The sequence below is a fragment of the Mandrillus leucophaeus genome, unplaced genomic scaffold, assembly GCF_000951045.1.
Source record: "Mandrillus leucophaeus isolate KB7577 unplaced genomic scaffold, Mleu.le_1.0 Scaffold294, whole genome shotgun sequence".
Taxonomy (NCBI): Eukaryota; Metazoa; Chordata; class Mammalia; order Primates; family Cercopithecidae; genus Mandrillus; species Mandrillus leucophaeus.
Window position 1 is genome coordinate 4,852,575 of NW_012103076.1, and position 18,520 is coordinate 4,871,094.

At 44.3% G+C, this 18,520-nt stretch overlaps 1 protein-coding gene across 1 annotated transcript in view; it reads right to left on the reverse strand.

Annotated features, from left to right (window-relative positions):
• The window catches only part of FHOD3 (formin homology 2 domain containing 3), a 237,779-nt gene that overhangs the window by 189,018 nt on the left and 30,241 nt on the right, over window positions 1–18,520 (reverse strand). The window contains exon 2 of the mRNA XM_011986117.1: window positions 17,740–17,834. Coding sequence (XP_011841507.1) covers window positions 17,740–17,834 — 95 coding nt within the window. The remainder of the gene's footprint in view (window positions 1–17,739; window positions 17,835–18,520) is intronic.

Sequence of the window (18,520 nt, forward strand, 5' to 3'; positions counted from 1 at the left end):
TCTTGCCCTTGACTCCACTTCCTTCCAAAGCCTCCTCCTAAAGGAACTTGCACACCAACTCCCTCCTCCAAATGGGTTCAAACTGTGCAGCTGAGAAACAGCAAGGTTGCCTTGGGCTGTACATTCCACCCCAAGCTGCTGGCTTGTCAGTGGCTCCATCCCGCTATGGGCAAAATGTACTTTCAAGGGTAGAGGGAGCTCATTTGCACTGTGGCTGCAGGACCTGGAACTGCACTTGGTGCAGAGGGAGCTGGAAGGTGTTTGCTGACTGAAGAAATCAGTCAGTGACCAGATCAATCAATCCACGACCTCTCGCCCACCCCTTGAGCCTGTATCACTGGTTGTGGCAAATCAGCTCCAGCTTCTTCCTGTGTTCTGTAGCCCAAGGAAGGTTCTGTGCCTCTTGGACGCATCTGCCCACATCACAGTGTTAGGGGACATGGGTAGAATTTATAGGTAAATTTGGGGGAGCCCAAAGAGGGAACTGTGTTGTGCAGTCCACAGGGAATAGCTTAAAAACACCACTCACCCCAAGTCATTCATCCACATTCATGCAACCCCTTTACCCTCTTCCTTCCCTCTCCTCTGCTGTCATACCTACCAAGCACACCTACCAAGACTGATGTCTTTTCCTCAGTTCCACATCTCTCTCCAGCCAGTGCCCAGGTGCACAGCTCCCCTTTATAAGGAAACGTCTTCAAAGAGATGCTACAGCCCCTGGCTCCACCTCCTAACTTCCCTCTGACTCTTCACCTCAATTTGATAGGACTTCCATCACCACCTTGACAGATTACTTGTCAAGGTCACCAGTGGCCTCCACGGTATCAAATCCAGTGGTTACTTCTCAGCCCATTTTTACTCAACTCTCAGCACCATGTGACAACTAACTGGTCTCTCCAGAAACAACTTCCTCTCCCTCTGGGCAAGCAAAGTCTCCTGAGTGGCTCCTTTTTCATTGGTTCCTTTTGGGTGCTCAGTCTCTCAGTGTGGGAAGACCTCTGAGTTCACTCTTCTTTACTCTCCTTCTCTTTCCACACTCTCTCTAGGTGAGTTCATCCAGTGCCCTGGTTTGAAAGTCCATCTAAGATCAGATGCTAAATATCGCATTCCAGCCCTGAAACTCCTGAGCACGCATCATATAATCTCCTGACATCTCCACTCAGATGCTAACAGATTCACTGTGGCCAAAACAGAACTCTCAGTTTTCATTCATGCTTACCCCCTTCCAGCTACCACTCCTAGCCTGCTCCCTCCAAAGCCCCCACCTCAGGACAAGGCCCCACCACCCTGAGCACAGGGAGGGGTTCACCTGCACTTCCCTCACCCCATCTCCACAGCAAATCCACCCCCAGTGCTGCAAGAGCTCCCTTCAAATTCTATCCCAAACTTGCCCCTTTACATTCTCTCTGTCCATCACCCTGGACCACTACAATAGCCTAAGTGCTCTGGCCTTGTCCTTCTGAAGTCCATTGTCCAAACTGCAGCCACAGTGACCACTGCACCCTCCTTCTCTCAAGCCTCCATCACTCCCCATCATGCCCAGGGTGCTGCCTGTCCCGGCAGGCTTTCTGTGCTGGCCTCCGCCAAGCCCTCTGATCTCCTTTCTTGACACCCCCTCTCGTGCCCAGTGCGCTTCACATGCTAAGCTCTATAGTTGTGTGAGTGTTTTTCACACGGCAGAGTTCATCCATGATTCAGGGTCTTCTCATTGGTTATTCCTTCTGCCTGAAAGCCACCTGGAACCAGTCATCACAGGACTGACCTCATCCTTCAGGTCAGAGAAATTCTCATATAGAAAATGCCTTCCTGACTCCTTTACCTAAAGGAGCCCCTTGGTCACCATCACATCACCCTGTTTCATTTTTATTTATTTATTCTGAGATGGAGTCTCGCTCTGTTGCCCAGGCTAGAGTGAAGTGGTACAATCTTGGCTCACTACAACCTCCACCTCCCAGGTTCAAGTGATTCTCCTGCCTCAGCCTCCTGAGTAGCTGGGACTACAGGTGCACACCACCATGGCTGGCTGATTTTTGTATTTTAAGTAGAGAAGGTGTTTCACCATGTTGGCCAGCCTGGTCCTGAACTCCTGACTTCAGGTGATCTGCCTGCCTCGGCCTCTCAAAGTGCTGGGATTAGAGGCATGAGCCATCGTGCCCAGCCACCTCATTTCATTCTTTTGAGACAGGGTCTCATTCTGTCAGCCAGGCTGGAATGTGGTCATGCAAGCACAGCTCACTGCAGCCTCAAACTCCTGGGCTGAAGTCATCCTCCCACCTCAGCCTCTCGAGTAACTGGGACTATAGGTGCGTGACACCACACCTGGCTAATTTTCTTTAACATTTTGTGTAAAGATAGTGTCTCTCTATGTTGCCCAGGCTGGTCTTAAACTCCTGGAATCCAGCAAACCTCCCACCTCGGCCTCCCAAAGTGCTAGGATTTCAGGCATGAGCCACTACACTCGGTCTTTTTTATCCACATCCTTTAGCATGACCTGAAATTGTTGAAGACACTTGTTCACCTATTATGCCTCTGTTACCCCAAGAACGTAAGCTTCACAGCAGCAGACAGGCTTTACCTGCCCCATGAGGTGGTGTTCAGTCAGCACATATGTGAAGGGTAGGCCAGCCTGTCCCCCAGTCCATCCCCCTATGCTGTGTGAAGTGAGCCCTCCCAGCCCCCAGCCTCCTCTTCTCACCTTGTAGTAGCCCCCAGCAAAGCCAAGCCCCCCCACCCCAACCGTTGCACTGAGGGCAAGCCATGCCCTGGGCTGTTATTCTCAAGGTCACCTCCTCCCCACACAGGGAGCTGAGTACTTTAGAGTGCCGGGAACTCTTCAGAGAGTGTCTGCCCTCATAACTTGGGGCCCACAATTGCTCCTCTGCTTCTATTCTGTAGGAATAGACTACATTCCAGTGTATTTTTCTCAACTACACGGTTGGAGGTTGAAGGGGAAGGTATGGCATAATGAGTTGCGCTCTGTACGTTTAGGGCTGAAGAAATTTCTTCAAGTAAATAAAAAGACCTAGCAAGTTCAGGCTTGGCAACTTCCTCAGTGGGTGGACTATTATTATGTGGTTTAAGCCTCTAAATGCCTTCCCAGGAAAGAACCTGGCTGCTGCCCAACCCACTACCCCCATTAGCTGGTCTCAGCAGGGCCCCTTAGCCCACCTCACAGAGGCTCCCTCTGAGTATCTCTGTGGTCAAGGGGCCTTGACCGATACGGTCTCAGGCACCCAGAATCCCTAAGCCATTCTCCTCTATGTGGCTCTCTAATTAAGAAACCACTGTTTTCTAGCAAAGCCTCCTTTTTCTATCGGTCTCAGCATGCCTATTCCTGTCTTTCTCTCCTCTGTGATACAGGCTCTGTTTGGAGCTCTTTTGGCACTCTAATTTGTTTTTTTAAAAAAATTCCCAAACATCTTCTGATTCATAACTTTGGGTTTCTATGAATTTGGCTTCTACTGAGTTTAAGTTTATGTGGATGTACTTTTGGAAGCTTTACTATGTAAATTAATAATAAGCATATTAGTTAAATCACGTTAGGGAAAAAAGAGCACTAGAACATTAATTTTGTAGAAATGCATGGTACTAATTGCAAGCATGCACTAATTCATTGTCAAAATATGTCCTGCAGGATCCTCCTCAGAAATACCTTACTAGCATTACTGTATTGACTTGAAAGTTAAAAGGGTACATTCTATCAAAAGAACTCTATAAGCCAACCTCATTTATCCAGAAATCATTTACTCTGATGCCCTCAGGTATCTGGAATGCAGTCAAAACCCTTGACAGCTTGGAACAACCACAGTGGAGGCCACACACCGTCTCCTTCAAGTGCAAAGACACTGCTCACCCCATAGCTCTTAAAAATCCACCCCTGGTGCCCCTTGCACTTATGTTAGACACATTTTATAATAAGTGGAGTGGATATTAAGATTCACAGCCCACATCTGCTGAGAAGAGGCAAATCAGAGAGGACAATGACAGAGAAGGAGAGGCAGGCCCAGTGTGGCAGCAAGAGAGAGTGTCACAAACTAGGAGAGTGGATTAAGTTGCAAGGATGCCAGAGCACACACCACGGTGTGGCCTAGACATGTCAGCAAAGCGTCACTCCAATCTGAACTGTCTGATTTTCATCTCTGCCTGGCGTGCCTTCACGTGCTAATGAAGAGTTTCACTACAAGTATAGGCTCAAGCACCTGCCCATTTGTCCAGCACCGAGAGAAATCAATCAGAATTGATTCTCAATCTTATGGAGCATCCAAGGCCATGGAAGATACAGGAGTCACAAAGCCGTCACACAGGATTATAGGGCAACAAGCAGGCAGTGTCAGCATCAGTGGTCTCAAGACAACCAAGCTGGCAGGGAGGGAGTCGTTTCCCTATCTCTGGAGGCTCTGCACGGCCACTTACTAAGGCTTTTGCAGAAGGAATTCAGAACCTGCAGTGGGTGGACTGGCTGACCCCACGGGTAAGGTCCCTCCGAATCCAAGATTCTCTGCTTCTACTTTCAACAACATTTTGAGTACTGGGTTGCTGAGGACACATGCAAACAGACAGTTTTCTCAGAGGACAGCTCCGGCACTGTAGATGAGAGCAAGGCCCAGAACTGGATCCAGCCAGCCCTTTCCAGCTTCCATGGAGCAAAAGAACCATGTGATGGCTTTTGGGCTCCTGTTCACACAAACAGCCCCACTTTCTTTGGGCTGGAGAAACACACCAGAGCTCTAGATCCAGGTTTTGGGCTTTCTGTTACCTACATTTTCTTTAATTACAATCTAGGAAATACTAGTATTCCGTTTTTAGTTGTCTGTTATAATGAAGACTATGTTTATGTTGTTCTAAAGCATGCAGCTAAATCACAGTATATAACAGAAATCTGAAATAATCCCCTTGCATAAGGGGGGTGCAAAAGCAGGAACATACAGATGGCTGTGAATTATTGTACATTTCATAATGATTTAGCACATTTTTGGTGTTACTGAGCTGAGCTTTACTTTCTGTTGCAGCTATCATTTTGCACTCTCAAAATAAAGGCTAAAAGCCTTCAGAGGACCAGAGATTCCTCTCGACCCAAGGAAGTGACATTTTCAAGTCAAGCTTCAGTCCAGGGACTGAACCTCCATATTCCATAAATATCTCAGGGCTCAATGTCAGCTCCACAACAGGGAGGCTGGGTTGGAGGGAAGGGTAGCAGGATGGTGTCAACAAAGAGCCTTGTTGCTGTTGCTTTATTTTCCAGGTCAACCCAAAGGAAGAGTGTGGAGTTGCCTGTACAGAACCTATGTATCTAGATTTCAGATAAAATGTAATCACCAACTATGTGGGAGGGTAATAAAAAACAGTATCTTAATACTTTTACACATAAAAACAAACTGGAAGTCCCTTCATCTTTTATTGCACTTACAGAAATGCAAGAACTATACTTAGCAGGTCAAATATGCTGCTCGTTAAGCAAAAATAAAAGAATTCCAAAAAATCTTCAAATTCCTAATTTTTCTTCTAAAAATTCAACAGCCATAAAAAGAAAACAATTTCCAAACCTCAAGATTGAAATTACAAAGGGGGTTGGAAAACCATGCTTCATTTTATTTGTTTCATTTTCCACTAAAACATCATAAATATATGCTATATAAATGGATGCTGGTTATTAAAACTGAATTCGAAAGTGGTAAGATAACTTGATCTATAAAGCTTTACCACATTGTTTACAAGCTCACCAGCACTTTAGAATATACTAGTATTACTGTAAAGAAAAAAAAGATCTCAAGTGACTTAGGATACAAACTCTTTATTTAAATATTGTATCCCAATGCCATATACTTAAGCTCAGAATTTCTGAGCAAGCAGCTCAGAGTGTGCCCTAAAGCCTTCCTAACTGGTTATCAAACAATCCAACAGACATCCCAGACTCCAAATCTCTCCCTTCTCGACCTCTAACAGGTTATCTGCAACATGAGGTGGGTATTACCAGAAATAAAGAATAAGCACAAACATATTAACTAAGTACAGAACTCTGGGTCTTGGTTTGCAGGTGTCCTTCAAGGGACAGTGTAGAGACCAGGGTTGGCACATCTACCAGAACAGGAAGTCATGTGCACCAAACCCACATGGTCCAGCCTCAGGGTCTGATGGCCAACCTGCTTATGACACAATGCAATTTGCAGAAGGTATATTAGCCAAGGATAAGGCTGGGTAGCCCTTAGGATTTTACTAGTGAACAGGAAATCTTACAGAATGTAAAATAAAGCAGACAACACAAAATAATTAAAAATAACAATAAATACACTACAAATTAGCATTTTATCTCTCTCTCTTTTTTTTTCCAGCGCCAGGCTGGAGTGCAATGGCACCATCTCATCTCGCTGCAACCTCCACCTCCTAGGTTCAAGCAATTCTCCCGCCTCAGTCTCCGGAGTAGCTAGGATTACAGGCATGCACCACCAAGCCCAGCTAATTTTGTATTTTTAGTATCTAAAATAATGTTTATTTAAATAACTATTTTAAAATAATCTAAAATAATCGTCTAATATGTTGGTCAGGCTGGTCTCGAACTCCCAACCTCAGGGGATCCACCCTCCTCGGCCTCCCAAAGTGCTGGTATTACAGGCGTGAGCCACCGTGCCTGGCTGGCATTTTCTCTATTGAGATAAAATTCTGGGGCTTAGATGAAGGTTTTGTTACCCTGGAAAAGGCCTATATGACCAAGTGAATTTCTATCCTACCTTAACTCTGCTTATCTTCGGGAAATAGGATGCCTGAGGTCAGAAGTTTCCCCTCCTGACTAAACAGGGTCCAACTGCTGGGATCCAGGGTGGCCTCTCACTTGGCCTCTGAAGAGTTTCTAGACTTCATTATCATCTAATTCTCATGCAAAAAGATACTTCCACCAGCACCCTGACAGTTGATAATCACCATGACAACAATCAGAAGAAACCATAAAAGGACAAAAAGAAAAGTTGCATTCCAGTTTCAGAAGTCCCTCCCCAACCATTTCCAGAAAAGACATGACTATTGCTTCCCTTGCTTTTAATGCCCCAACCCCTTCATTAAAGATGCCCTGTATCTGTGACTTCTCTTGAACTGAGGAACTGATTTGTGAACCATGCTTCCACTTCTCAATTCCATGGCCATCGAATAAAGCCTGCACTGCTTGGTGCTCACTTTTGGTTTTGTGTATTCGCTTCACAGCACAATCAGGGAAACACCCCCTTTTGCAGGGACTGGCTTTGTCAGTAAGAACTTCTTTAAAGAACCATTAATAAAAGTGGACAAGGATCAGAAAACATCCACTTGGTTAACTTTCCCTTAAGACATTCAAGGTAATTATGAATAACTGACAAAAAGTAACATGCGGCTGGGCATGGTGGCTCATGCCTGTATCCCAGCACTTTGGGAGGCCGAGGTGGGCAGATCACAAAGTCAGGAGTTCGAGACCAGCCTGACCAACATGATGAAACCCTGTCTCTACTAAAAATACAAAAACTAGCTGGGCGTGGTGGCACGCACCTGTAATCCCAGCTATTCAGGTGGCTGAGGCAGGAGAATCGCTTGAACCCAGGAGGTGAGGTTGCAGTGAGCCAAGATGGTGCCACCGCACTCCAGCCTGGGCGACAGAGAGAGACTCTGTCTTAAAACAAAAAAAACCAAAAAAACAAAAATGCACATCTTTTATTGTTTACTTAGGAATACCAAAATCCCTGCACTACGATATTGCCCGAAGGAGCACCTTGATAAGCAAAATGAAATTCTTAGTTGAGGGAAATCAACAAGGTTGGGTACTTTCCAGTTGGCAGCATTCCCATTTTCAAATGCAAAACTTCACATTCTAAGGAGGCTATGTAACTTGTCGCATAGCTCATTCCTGGAAGAAGTTAAAGAAAAACCCAGGTCAATCTGATTCTTTCCACTATACTATGGAGGTTTCCATCTTTCACTCTGGTGCAAAAACTTAAGCCTTGGGAAAAATGTGACAAATATTATCTTCTGAGTAACAATAAAGGTTAAAGAACTCTCTTAAGTAAATAACCAGCCCTGGAAACATGACAATGAATAGCTAAATCCCAGGTTTGGCAAACGTGCTGTTAAGAAGAGTGTGGCAGGCAGCTCACATCTCTTTGGAGTAGGGGGAGAAGTGCTGGCAGACGGGGGCTGGAGTAGAGAGTGGCAGAACCCTGCAGGCTCCCAGAAGTCTATGCTGCTTCTGGTTCTCTTGCCCATCCAACTCTCCTAGAAAAGGGTAGAACATCTCTCTGGGAGGAACAGCATGCTGCCTACTTTGGTTTTTTTGCATTTCCCTAAATGTTTTTGCAGATTGGAGCCACCCACTTCTATTCTTCCTCCAACTGCTAAAACTCAGCTGGTTGCCCTGGGCTACAGGGACAGAAGAGTCAAAGGTGTACCCTTAGTTTCTGCTTCTTGCGTTCACAAGGATAACATCTTTGTAAGTTAAAATTCAGGTTTATCAGCAAGCCTCTTAAGAATTGAGGAACCACAGTCAGCTCCCTGAAGATGATCATCTCAGAGTGAATGGAAGAAACTGCTGTTTAGCCCTGTGTCTGGAGACCCGTCTGGACAGTGGGGCCTCCTCAGCCTGCTGCCCTCTTTGAGGCCTGGCCTGAATCACTTCTCTCTCACTCTGAGGTCTTCCTAAAACAATAACTAGTGAAACTTGCTTTTTCCCTTTTTTCTCCTACTGAGATTATTCTCACGTGGGGGCCTCTAACATATCAAATCAGTGAGAATGAGTGTTCTGGGTATGCACAGCCAAGTGGCCGGCAGAAGAGCAACAGCCCTAAGGAAGAAGCTGGCACTTTATACCCACAATGACTCCAACACAAATATTACATGACTATGCCATTAAAACCCACAGAATTTTAGAAATCTCCTCTAATAGAATGTTGATAAACATGCAAAAATTCAAACACAACCTCATTCACTAAACTATTTTTATGCCATTAGAAACAAAGCTCTTTAAATACAGCATAGCATTGGAAACAATTCAATTAACAAGATGAGAAAAGTCAAATGAATAATAGTACATTCATATGACTGTATACTATGTAGGCATTAAATACTGCAGTTTAAAAATGTTGTAGTAACACAGGAAATGCTTATAATATACTTAGAGTTAACTTTGTAAGAAAAATTCAAAGAAAAATCAGAAGAAAAGGTACCAAAAAATGATGATCTTTATGTGGTAGTGTTTCCAGGTAATTTTTATTTTACATTTTTTGTATTTCTAAAGTTTTATACAAAGAGAGTATGTTACTTTTATAATCACAAAAAATTCAGTGAATGTTTTAAAAAGTTATTTTTTACTATCAAGATTTCCATACTACACCAGTAAACTTTAGCTGTTTTTAGTTTTTTGAGATGGGGTCTATGTGTTATTCAAGCTGATCATGAACTGGGATCCAGAGATCTTCCTGTCTCAGCCTCCACATAGCTGGGACTACAGGCCAACATGCCCACTTCCCATATTTTTTCTTTAATCTGTTATCTTTAACTGCATTATTAAAAGAATTAGTCTTAATCAAATTTCTATTAATGAAACATATTTCAATTCAATTAATGTGGGAATTATAAACACAACATCCAATATTAAGGATGGATTTAAGACAATAGTACAATTCAAGGAACTAACTATAATGTTCTAGTAACTCCCTTTACCTGGACCATATAGAATTTTCTGGCTGAGTATATCTCATGCTATTGCAGTGTATTTACAATGTTTTTATAATATTAACAATTGGACTTCTGGCTTCCAGCTGGAAAGATGTCAAGTGTCACTCCCAACCTAATAATAAGAGAGAGACAAACAATCTTTCACACCGTAACTTTTCTTGAGCCCATCATATAGCTGGGGTTGCAGGAAAACCAAGTAGCCTGAAATCTAGGGAGGGAGTGTGTTCTCTCCACCCAGAAAGGGTGAGAGGCCAGCAATGGACTATCTGAAGCAGGGTAGGGGAGGAAAATGAAGCCATTTATACGAAGCAGTAGGAAAAACTCAGGCCAGGCACTGTGGCTCATGCCTGTATTCTCAGCACTTTGGGAAGCCAAGGTGGGAGAATCACTTAAGCTCAGGAGTTTGAGACCAGACTGGGCAACATGGTGAAACCCCATCTCCATCCAAAACACAGAAAATTAGCTGGGTGTGGTGGTGTGTGCCCTGTAGTCCCAGCTACTCAGGAGGCTGAGGTGGGAGGATTGTTTGAGCCTGGGTTGTCGAGGCTGCAGTGAGCCGAGACCGTGCCACTGTACTCCAGAATGGGTGACCGAGCGAGACCCCGTCTCAAAAAATAATAATAATTAAAACAATATAACCTCAGATAATAGTTTTAGCAAATCGTCAAATGTCAACTGTGGGCTACCATGAGAGCATAAACCCCTTGGAACTGCAGACACAAAGGGATTTGGCACCCACCAGTAGGCTGCTCTCCATGGCACTCACAAAGAAGCAGGGGGCAGGGCTGGGACCAAGAAACTTTCCTAATAGTGCAGGCCTGGCGGTGCACAGTCACACAGCAGGCAGAACAGCAGCAACCCTAAAGGAGGAAGGGAGCAGCCAGCACTGTGAAAAGACAGGAAACCCCAGCCAAAGCCTTCTCCCCATTGAGACAAAAACCTTAAGCCACAGAGAAGGTCAACAAGGTGGTGGAGGAGAAGGGAAAAGAATAAAACCCTGTACTCCAGAGGGCAGGGATGGGAAACCATACTGGGCATCTCCTGCTGCTTAGTGTTTCACATCTTCTTCACTATTATAACTCCCATTTTAAAGATGAAAAAGCAACCCACCCCAAGGATGGTGCAGGCGTGTGTGACTCCAGAGCTCTGGCACTGACTGACAGATGCAGCATATCTTGATTCCAGGAAGGCCTTGTGAACCCAGTGAAGAAACACAGCTGGATGGTCAGAGTTCAGCAGCTTCCCACTAATTGCACAATGACCCTAAAATGCTCTGACTGATCAGTGTCAACCTGCAGGCTGCACTGGTTTATGCATTCCTTGTCTCTGTCCCACTAGATATTTTCATCAATGGCATGGAAGATCTGCTTATTCATTTTTTGTTAAATAAAATTAGCACTAATAGTTAATAAGAGAAAGAGGCAAAACAGAATTCTTAATTATCTTGAGGCTGGAACTCTGGCCTACAGTCAATGGGGGGAAAATGCAAGCCCTGCATTTAAATGTGAATCAATCAATCACAGACACGCAGAATGGAAGAAACTGGCAGATAAAAATGTGTGACAAAAATCCGGACGGCTTAGTGGATTGCCAGTTCAAACTTGAGGCAACACCCAGGGCTGCTGCTAAAAGATGTAATAAATCAGAGGTGGGATTTGTGGAAGAATGATATCGTATCCCAGCTACCATATTACTATTCTTTGTACTACATGAACAGAAGAGTTGGTAACCAGTATGATGAGGAGCTGAAAATTATGTACCCAGGTACTATCTGTAGCAGCCATCAAGTTTAGCTTGGACAGGGTTCACATGGTGACTGCCTTTAAATACTCAATGAGCTTCCACAGCAAGTCAGAGTGTCTTGTTCAAGAAAGCAATGCACAAGCATTTGGTTAATGACAGGTAATGCATGTCCCAAAAAGGAAAGCTTTCCACCAATTCCAGCATGCAACAGTATCCCTGGGCAACCTAGGCAAATGATTTGATGGTCCCTCTGCCTCTAGCAATATCAGGAATGGGATTGAAGATGTCAGGAACACCTGTAACATGACATTGCCATCTGTTCAAGGTTAGGATTCCATTATTCACATTAAGTAACTTACAAAAGTCTTCAGTTCTCACCCCCACATTTGGGTCATCTGAGCAGATCACACAACAGTGCCATGCCAGTGGCTCCAAGACCGGAGGGCTCACCGCATCTCCCCTCCTTGTCCAACAGCCAGTATCTCCTGGGGCACATGGAGCACCAGGCTCTATGGCACTTAGCTCTCTTTGGGAATATTTCCTTCATCTCCAAACCAGTGTGTCCAAAATTTTCTTGCCAACAAACCCCAATGTCCAACTCTTCAACTGCCAGAGGCACTGCTGTATTTATAGCTGCAGAGTCAAACTGTGACCCCCACCTTTGGTTCCTTTTATTTTCTTATATCTAGAAATCTCCTCCTAGAAGGCTAGTCCTCAAAATGTCTCCATTTTTTCATTATTCTGTTTCTACTGCTACTCTCACCTCACAGCTGTGATACTGAATAAACCCTTCCCACTCAGCTTTCCCATCCCTGTCAGTTTCCCCTCCTCCACCACTTTCTACACAACATTCTACACACCATGTTACTTCTCTTCATTTTGCAGTCCTGAAGAGACTTTCAGCAATGTCCCCAGTGTTGGGGGTGGGGTGGCGGGCAGGCACATAGGCTCTCTAATGTGTATGACTGAGAGAGAGAGAGAGAGAGAGCGCGAGCAAGCAAGCGAGTGTGCGTACGTGTGTGTGTGTGTGTGTGTGTGTGTGTGTGTGTGTACATGCATGCAAGGAGGGCCTTGGCCAGGGCTCCTCCAGCTGGGGCTACACAGGAGTAGCGAGGCCTGCTCACCCTCACACAAGTAGAAAGGAAGTCTGGAGACCTGTGATCAGCAATGTGGGGCACAGATGAAAGGATGAGATTCAATGGGGCCGGTGGGAATGTAGAGAGAGCAGGGCAAGCTAACCTGAAGAGCAATGCAGACAGGGAAGCTTCCAAGCCAGTACCCCGAGGCACCCCTAAGAGGCAGCAAGGAGGTGAGAGTTTGTCAGGCTCAGGGCCCTAAGGCCTTCCCTATGGGCCAAAAGAGGGTCCATAGAGATAAAGAGACAGACTTCCCGTGCTGGGTGACAAAAGGGCCATGCTGTATATAGACTGAATCATCTTAACCCAATTAATTAGAATTCCAGATTTATGAAGAGAAAAAAATCCACATCCTGTGATAAGTCATGGGCCTGGCATCTGCCTCTTACCCCTGACTGGGGAGTTTAAAGATGGGCTCTTGTAAATAGAAAGAAACACTTTATTGAAAACACTTTTTTCTTTCTTTTAAAAAGTCATTATTTGGCTACGAATGCATCATTTTCTCCCCTGGCTATGAGTCTCAAATATCTGCAAATATGCATTGCATAATGAGCCTCTGGCAGGCTGCAAAATCACATCTTGTTGCCTTTCATGGAAGAAAAATGAAGAATTATGAAAACACAATGACAAGATTTTTCTACTCCAGTATTTCCTTTATCAACTCTGTGACTGTATAAGGCAAAGGCAACTGGATGTCAAGGTAAACTTTCCAGGTTAAGATAAAACTGACTCTTTGTCAAAACAAAATGCTAGGACCCCTGGCTTTCCTGATTTCTTCATTTGAATTGGGGAAAACCTATTGCAGCTGTATTGACCAAACTGTATGTTTAAGGAGGAGACTGAGGCTTCATTCTCAAAACCTAAGGGTCTTGGGTTGATGTATCTGTTGTTCTTTTCAATTTCTCACTATTCAGATGGGGGTGAGGGAAGAGTGTCAGCAGACACTCTATTGGTTTTGTAAATAAGAAGTGATCTCGTTAGAACTATGTAGACTGGAAATAAACTTGGCAGCTACTGCCTTTGTTAAGTTTCAGCAATTTGCCTAGAGCAGAGCACACCCTGCAGAGTGGCAGGAGACCTTCATGTGACATCACAGTTAGTGGGACAGGCTGCAGCGTCACTGTTCCCCAGAATTCTCCTTTCCAACAACACAGTGAACTCCAAGGCACAGGCTGACTCTTGGCTCCGCTCTCTTGTCCTCATTGTGACCAGCACAGTGCAGAACACAGGAGCCAGTGACTATTCTAGACCTTCCTTTGGGAAAATAAAAGATGGAGACAGAAATCCACAGATCCAGTGCTGATGGCCCAAATGGCTGGGGAAGAGGCGAGTGTGCCACCTCAGACAGAGGCCCTAAGGAGGCGGCCCAGAGTCCTGAATCACCGCTGAGGAAGCACACACCGAGTGCACCGTGTAGGAGGGGGAGGCTGGGAAAGCACAATTCCTAGAAATGTATTTTTGAAACTTTTTAATTGTATAATTTTTCCATGTTATTTACAAATGCAATAAAGATTTTCCTGTGTGTTCATTCCTTCCTGATTGCTTATTTGCCTTACAGAATGATTCCAAAGTAAAATCAATATGATGCTGTTGCAACACCAGAGACTCTGAGCCACAGCATGCATTTCTGTTATTTCTGGGTTTTTTCTCTGCTTTTCTTCTTCTTTTCCTCCTCCATGTTCCTTCTCCTCCCTCTTTTCTATCTCTCTCTCTTCTTTTCTTTGCGCCTTTCCTCTCTTAGTCTATATGTGCTGCTATAAAAAGAAATACCTGAGACTGCGTAATTTATGAAGAACAGAAATTTATTTCTCACAGTTTTGGAGGCTGGAAAGTCCAAGATCAAGGTACTGGCTGTGAGGGCCCAGTCTCTCTGTATCCAAGATGGTGCCTGTTGCAGTATCTTCTGGAGGGGAGGAAGATTGTGCTCTCACATGGCAGAGAATCAAAAGAGAAAAAATGCACTCCTTCCACAAATCCTTCTTATCATGGCATTAATCCATTCATGATCGCAGAGCCTCCATGACCTAAACGCCTCTTAACACTGCTGCATTGGGGATCACGTTTACAACACAAAAATTTAGGGGGCACATTCGGACCACAGCATTCTCTATGTCATCTCTCCCTGCTCACAGTGCTTCTTCCCCATACCCATCCCACCTTCCCTAACTTTGCCCTCACTCTATTCTCTGTCTGATGATGAGCTATTAGACTGTCAGTTTTTCTATTGTAAGCATGTTAGGTTTCGTTTCCTTTTAGAAATAGGGCAAGTTGTTGGTGTTTTATCATGGCCATCATAAAACCATAAAGATATCTTAATTCAGCTGTGTCATGTACAAAAAGTCATCTTTCTTGCAAAATCTCTTCCCGTCTCCCTCGCTTTTAGGTCCTCGAGACCATTTAGAGTGTCTTGGGGAGGGAGCAGGTTCCAAATGAACATGAAAGTTAGGGAGGGTTCCCAGCACAAGCAAGGAAAAAGGAGAAGAAACTGAAACAGGATATGAGATATAAATCTTCCCTTGGCCAGGCTGAAGCAACCTAGGAGGCCCAGAATTCCACTCAGCGTCCAAGGTCACCTATATCAGTTTCAAAATAGAGTCACTTCCATTTTCCATAGAAAACAAAGCCAAAACATTCTTTTAAAAGATTTTCAGTCTTCCTAGGGAAACCATAGCTGTATCTAATATGAAATGGGGAAAAATTTTCTCATCAATACATACTAGAAAAAGGAAAACTGAGGGGAAGATGTGAAGGCCACCCACAAATGTGGGACCCCATGGGGATTTGCATGCCAACACCAGCCACAGAGAAAAGGCCTTTCCCACCACACAAGGACACAATCACCAGGATTTTGAGAAGTCTGAGAAGGAGAGACAGCCTAAAACTAGAACCATGCTCCTCCCCAAATCAAATCAGGGCTGAGTGCTCCCAAAGGACAGTAGAATCCTTGGGAGGCAGGTGACTCCAGGGGCAGGGCCAGGGGATGGGCTTCCCAGCAGAGCACAGCACTGTGCACAGCAGCCTTGAAAGGCTCACTCTAGTGGGGCTGGGCAGTGAACACAGGAATGGGGGACAGTCTGGGCAGACCACATGTGATATGGTTTGGTTCTCTGTACCCACCCAAATCTCACCTTGAATTGTAATAATTCCCACATGTCGTGGGAGGGACCCAGTGAAAGGTAAGTGAATCATGAGGGCATGTTTTTCCCATGCTGTTCTTATGACAGTGAATAAGTCTCATGAGATCTGATGGTTTTATAAAGGGCAGTTCCCCTGCACACACTCTCTTGCCTGCCACCATGTAAGATGTGCCTTTGCTCCTCCTCTGCCTTTCGCCACGATTGGGAGGCCTCCCCAGCCATATGGAACCGTGAGTCCATTAAACTTCTTTCCTTTATAAATTACCCAGTCTCGAGTATGTCTTTATTGGCATTGTGAGAATAGATTAATCCAATATGCGCTTCAGGGCTCCTACAAAGCTATGCTGATTCTGTGACCTGTTTAAGTCAGGTTCAAATTCTGTATCCAGGCCCTCAAGATCCCCCACTCCATCTGACCATGTTGCCCACTACAGCCACTCAGATCTCCACAACATGCTACCTGCACAGCACTTTAACCTTGGTGCATCTGCACCTGCTCAGGACAGGGTCCCTTTTACTACTTCTCCCAAACCCCCCTGCAGTCAAGTCCCTAACACATGCTCCTCTACGTGCCAGCAGAACCCAGAGAAGACCATGCCAGAGGCTTGCCCAGCGTTTGGCACACCTGAAGTGATGGAGTAGATCTGCTTCCTTGGCAGGACTTCCAGAGACCTCAGGGACTTTGCAGCCAAGGCATGGCTGGTGGTGATGTGCCAAAATGCATGGGGAAACCAGCTACGCTTTCATAATCAAGCATTGCTTCCTCAACTACCAAATAGGAATTATATTACTTACCTGATAGTGGCCTCATGAAGATTAAATGAGATCACGCTTATAAAACACCTAGGATGTTTTATGGGCCGGATGTGGTGGCTCATGCCTGTAACCCCAGCACTTTGAGAGGCCGAGGCAGGTGGATCATTTGAGGCCAGGAGTTCAAGACCAGACTGGCCAACATGGTGAAACTGTGTCTCTACTAAAATCACAAAAATGAGCCCAGGGTGGTGGGTCATGCCTTTAATCCCACCTACTTGGGAGACTGAGGCCTGGGATTTGCTTGAACTCAGGAGGTGGAAGTTGCAGGGAGCCGAGATCATGCTACTGCACTCCAGTCTGGCAACAGAGTAAGACTCTGTCTCAATAAATAAAAAATAAAAGACCTAGTTTGGTGCCCGGCAAATCTGTAATAAACATTGGTTACTTTTATAATTGATGTTAGAGCTGAAAGGTAATCCCAGATTCTTTTATCCATATAGGAATATGCATATACATATGTACAACACATCGATATATATGTACATATGAACATGAAATACAGGTGGTTCACAGATCTTACATCTATGGTATAACTTTTTTTTTTTTGAGACAGAGTCTCAAAATATACTGCTTATTGTGTCAAAGATATGTCCAAATAATTTTTAAAATTTTTGAGTTCTTACATATTTGGGAGCATAGTTTTTCTCAGAATAATGTGGTTTTCTTTTTCTTTCTTTTTTTTTTTTTTTTGAGACAGAGTGTTGCTCCATCACCCAGGCTGGAGTACAGTGGCATGATCTCAGCTCACTGCAACCTCCTGCCTCAGCCTCCTGAGTAGCTGGGATTACAGGTGCGCACCACCATGCCCAGCTAATTTTTGTATTTTTAGTAGAGACAGGGTTTCACCATGTTGTCTAGGCTGGTCTCGATCTCCTGACCTTGTGATCCACCCGCCTCGGCCTTGCCAAGTGCTGGGATTACAGGCGTGAGCCACCGTGCCCGGCCCTATGGTATAACATTTAATTAAATATTAAAAACCAAAGGTTCCAAAGGCACTTGATTAAAGCTTAAGAGAAGAGAAAATAGAAATGCATTAAAATTTCATGAGCTACTTGCCATTTAAGTGTATCTTAAAATCTATAGAGCAGTAGTCCTCATTTATACTGTAATAGCTTGAAAAAAGCTGAATAAAATTTCTTTCTGCAAAACTAACTCAAAGAAAAAAGAAAGGCAAGTGATATGACAATTGAACAAAACAGTCAACCATAACTTCCCCTTACCTTTGACCCAATGAGAGTGTACAGCCACTGAATGGTTTCATTGTGGTTTATTACTCCATTCATTCCATCCACATACAACATAATCTGGCCCAAAGCTACAGAAAACGAGAAAAAGGAGACATTGAAGATTTATATAGAAATACAATCTTCAGTGATCATAATACCAATCAAGATTTTCATACTTTAAGTACACAGCATGTTAAGGATCAAATCTGAGGAGAATTCCTGAGCTCTGAAATTAGCTAAATCTCATTTCAGAGAGAAAGTGTCGAACACTAGAGGAAACAAGGGCTATTCCAGGCTCCTAGAAGATGCAATTAAGGCACCAATCCAGTGATTGTTGTTTCTGTGTGCCTTGATGTATAAATGCATGTTTTTCTGTTTCTATATCTGTGTGTAGTCCCAGACAGGACAAAGATATTCATGAGATGGTGTCTGGGTTGTGGCCTCCCACGGGGGCCACAAGGGCAAACGAAGTTTCCAAAAGCAACCTATCCAGTGCCCCAGTTTGCGGTCAGCAAGTCTCAGATTCTGTGGGATCATCCTGAATTAATCCAATTTTATTCCAATAGGTCAGCAATAAATGTGTAGTTAAATATTATGAGCAATTCCCCTTAAAGATTTTCAAGTAAAAAACATCAGGTGTCATGAAAATACATGATATCACACATTCCTCACATATCAAATCCTAAATTCTTAGTTTAGGAAAACATAGTCACCACATACTATCATTGTTCTCCAAATAGAAAATACTGGCTATGCTTTTTTAAGTAAACATTAA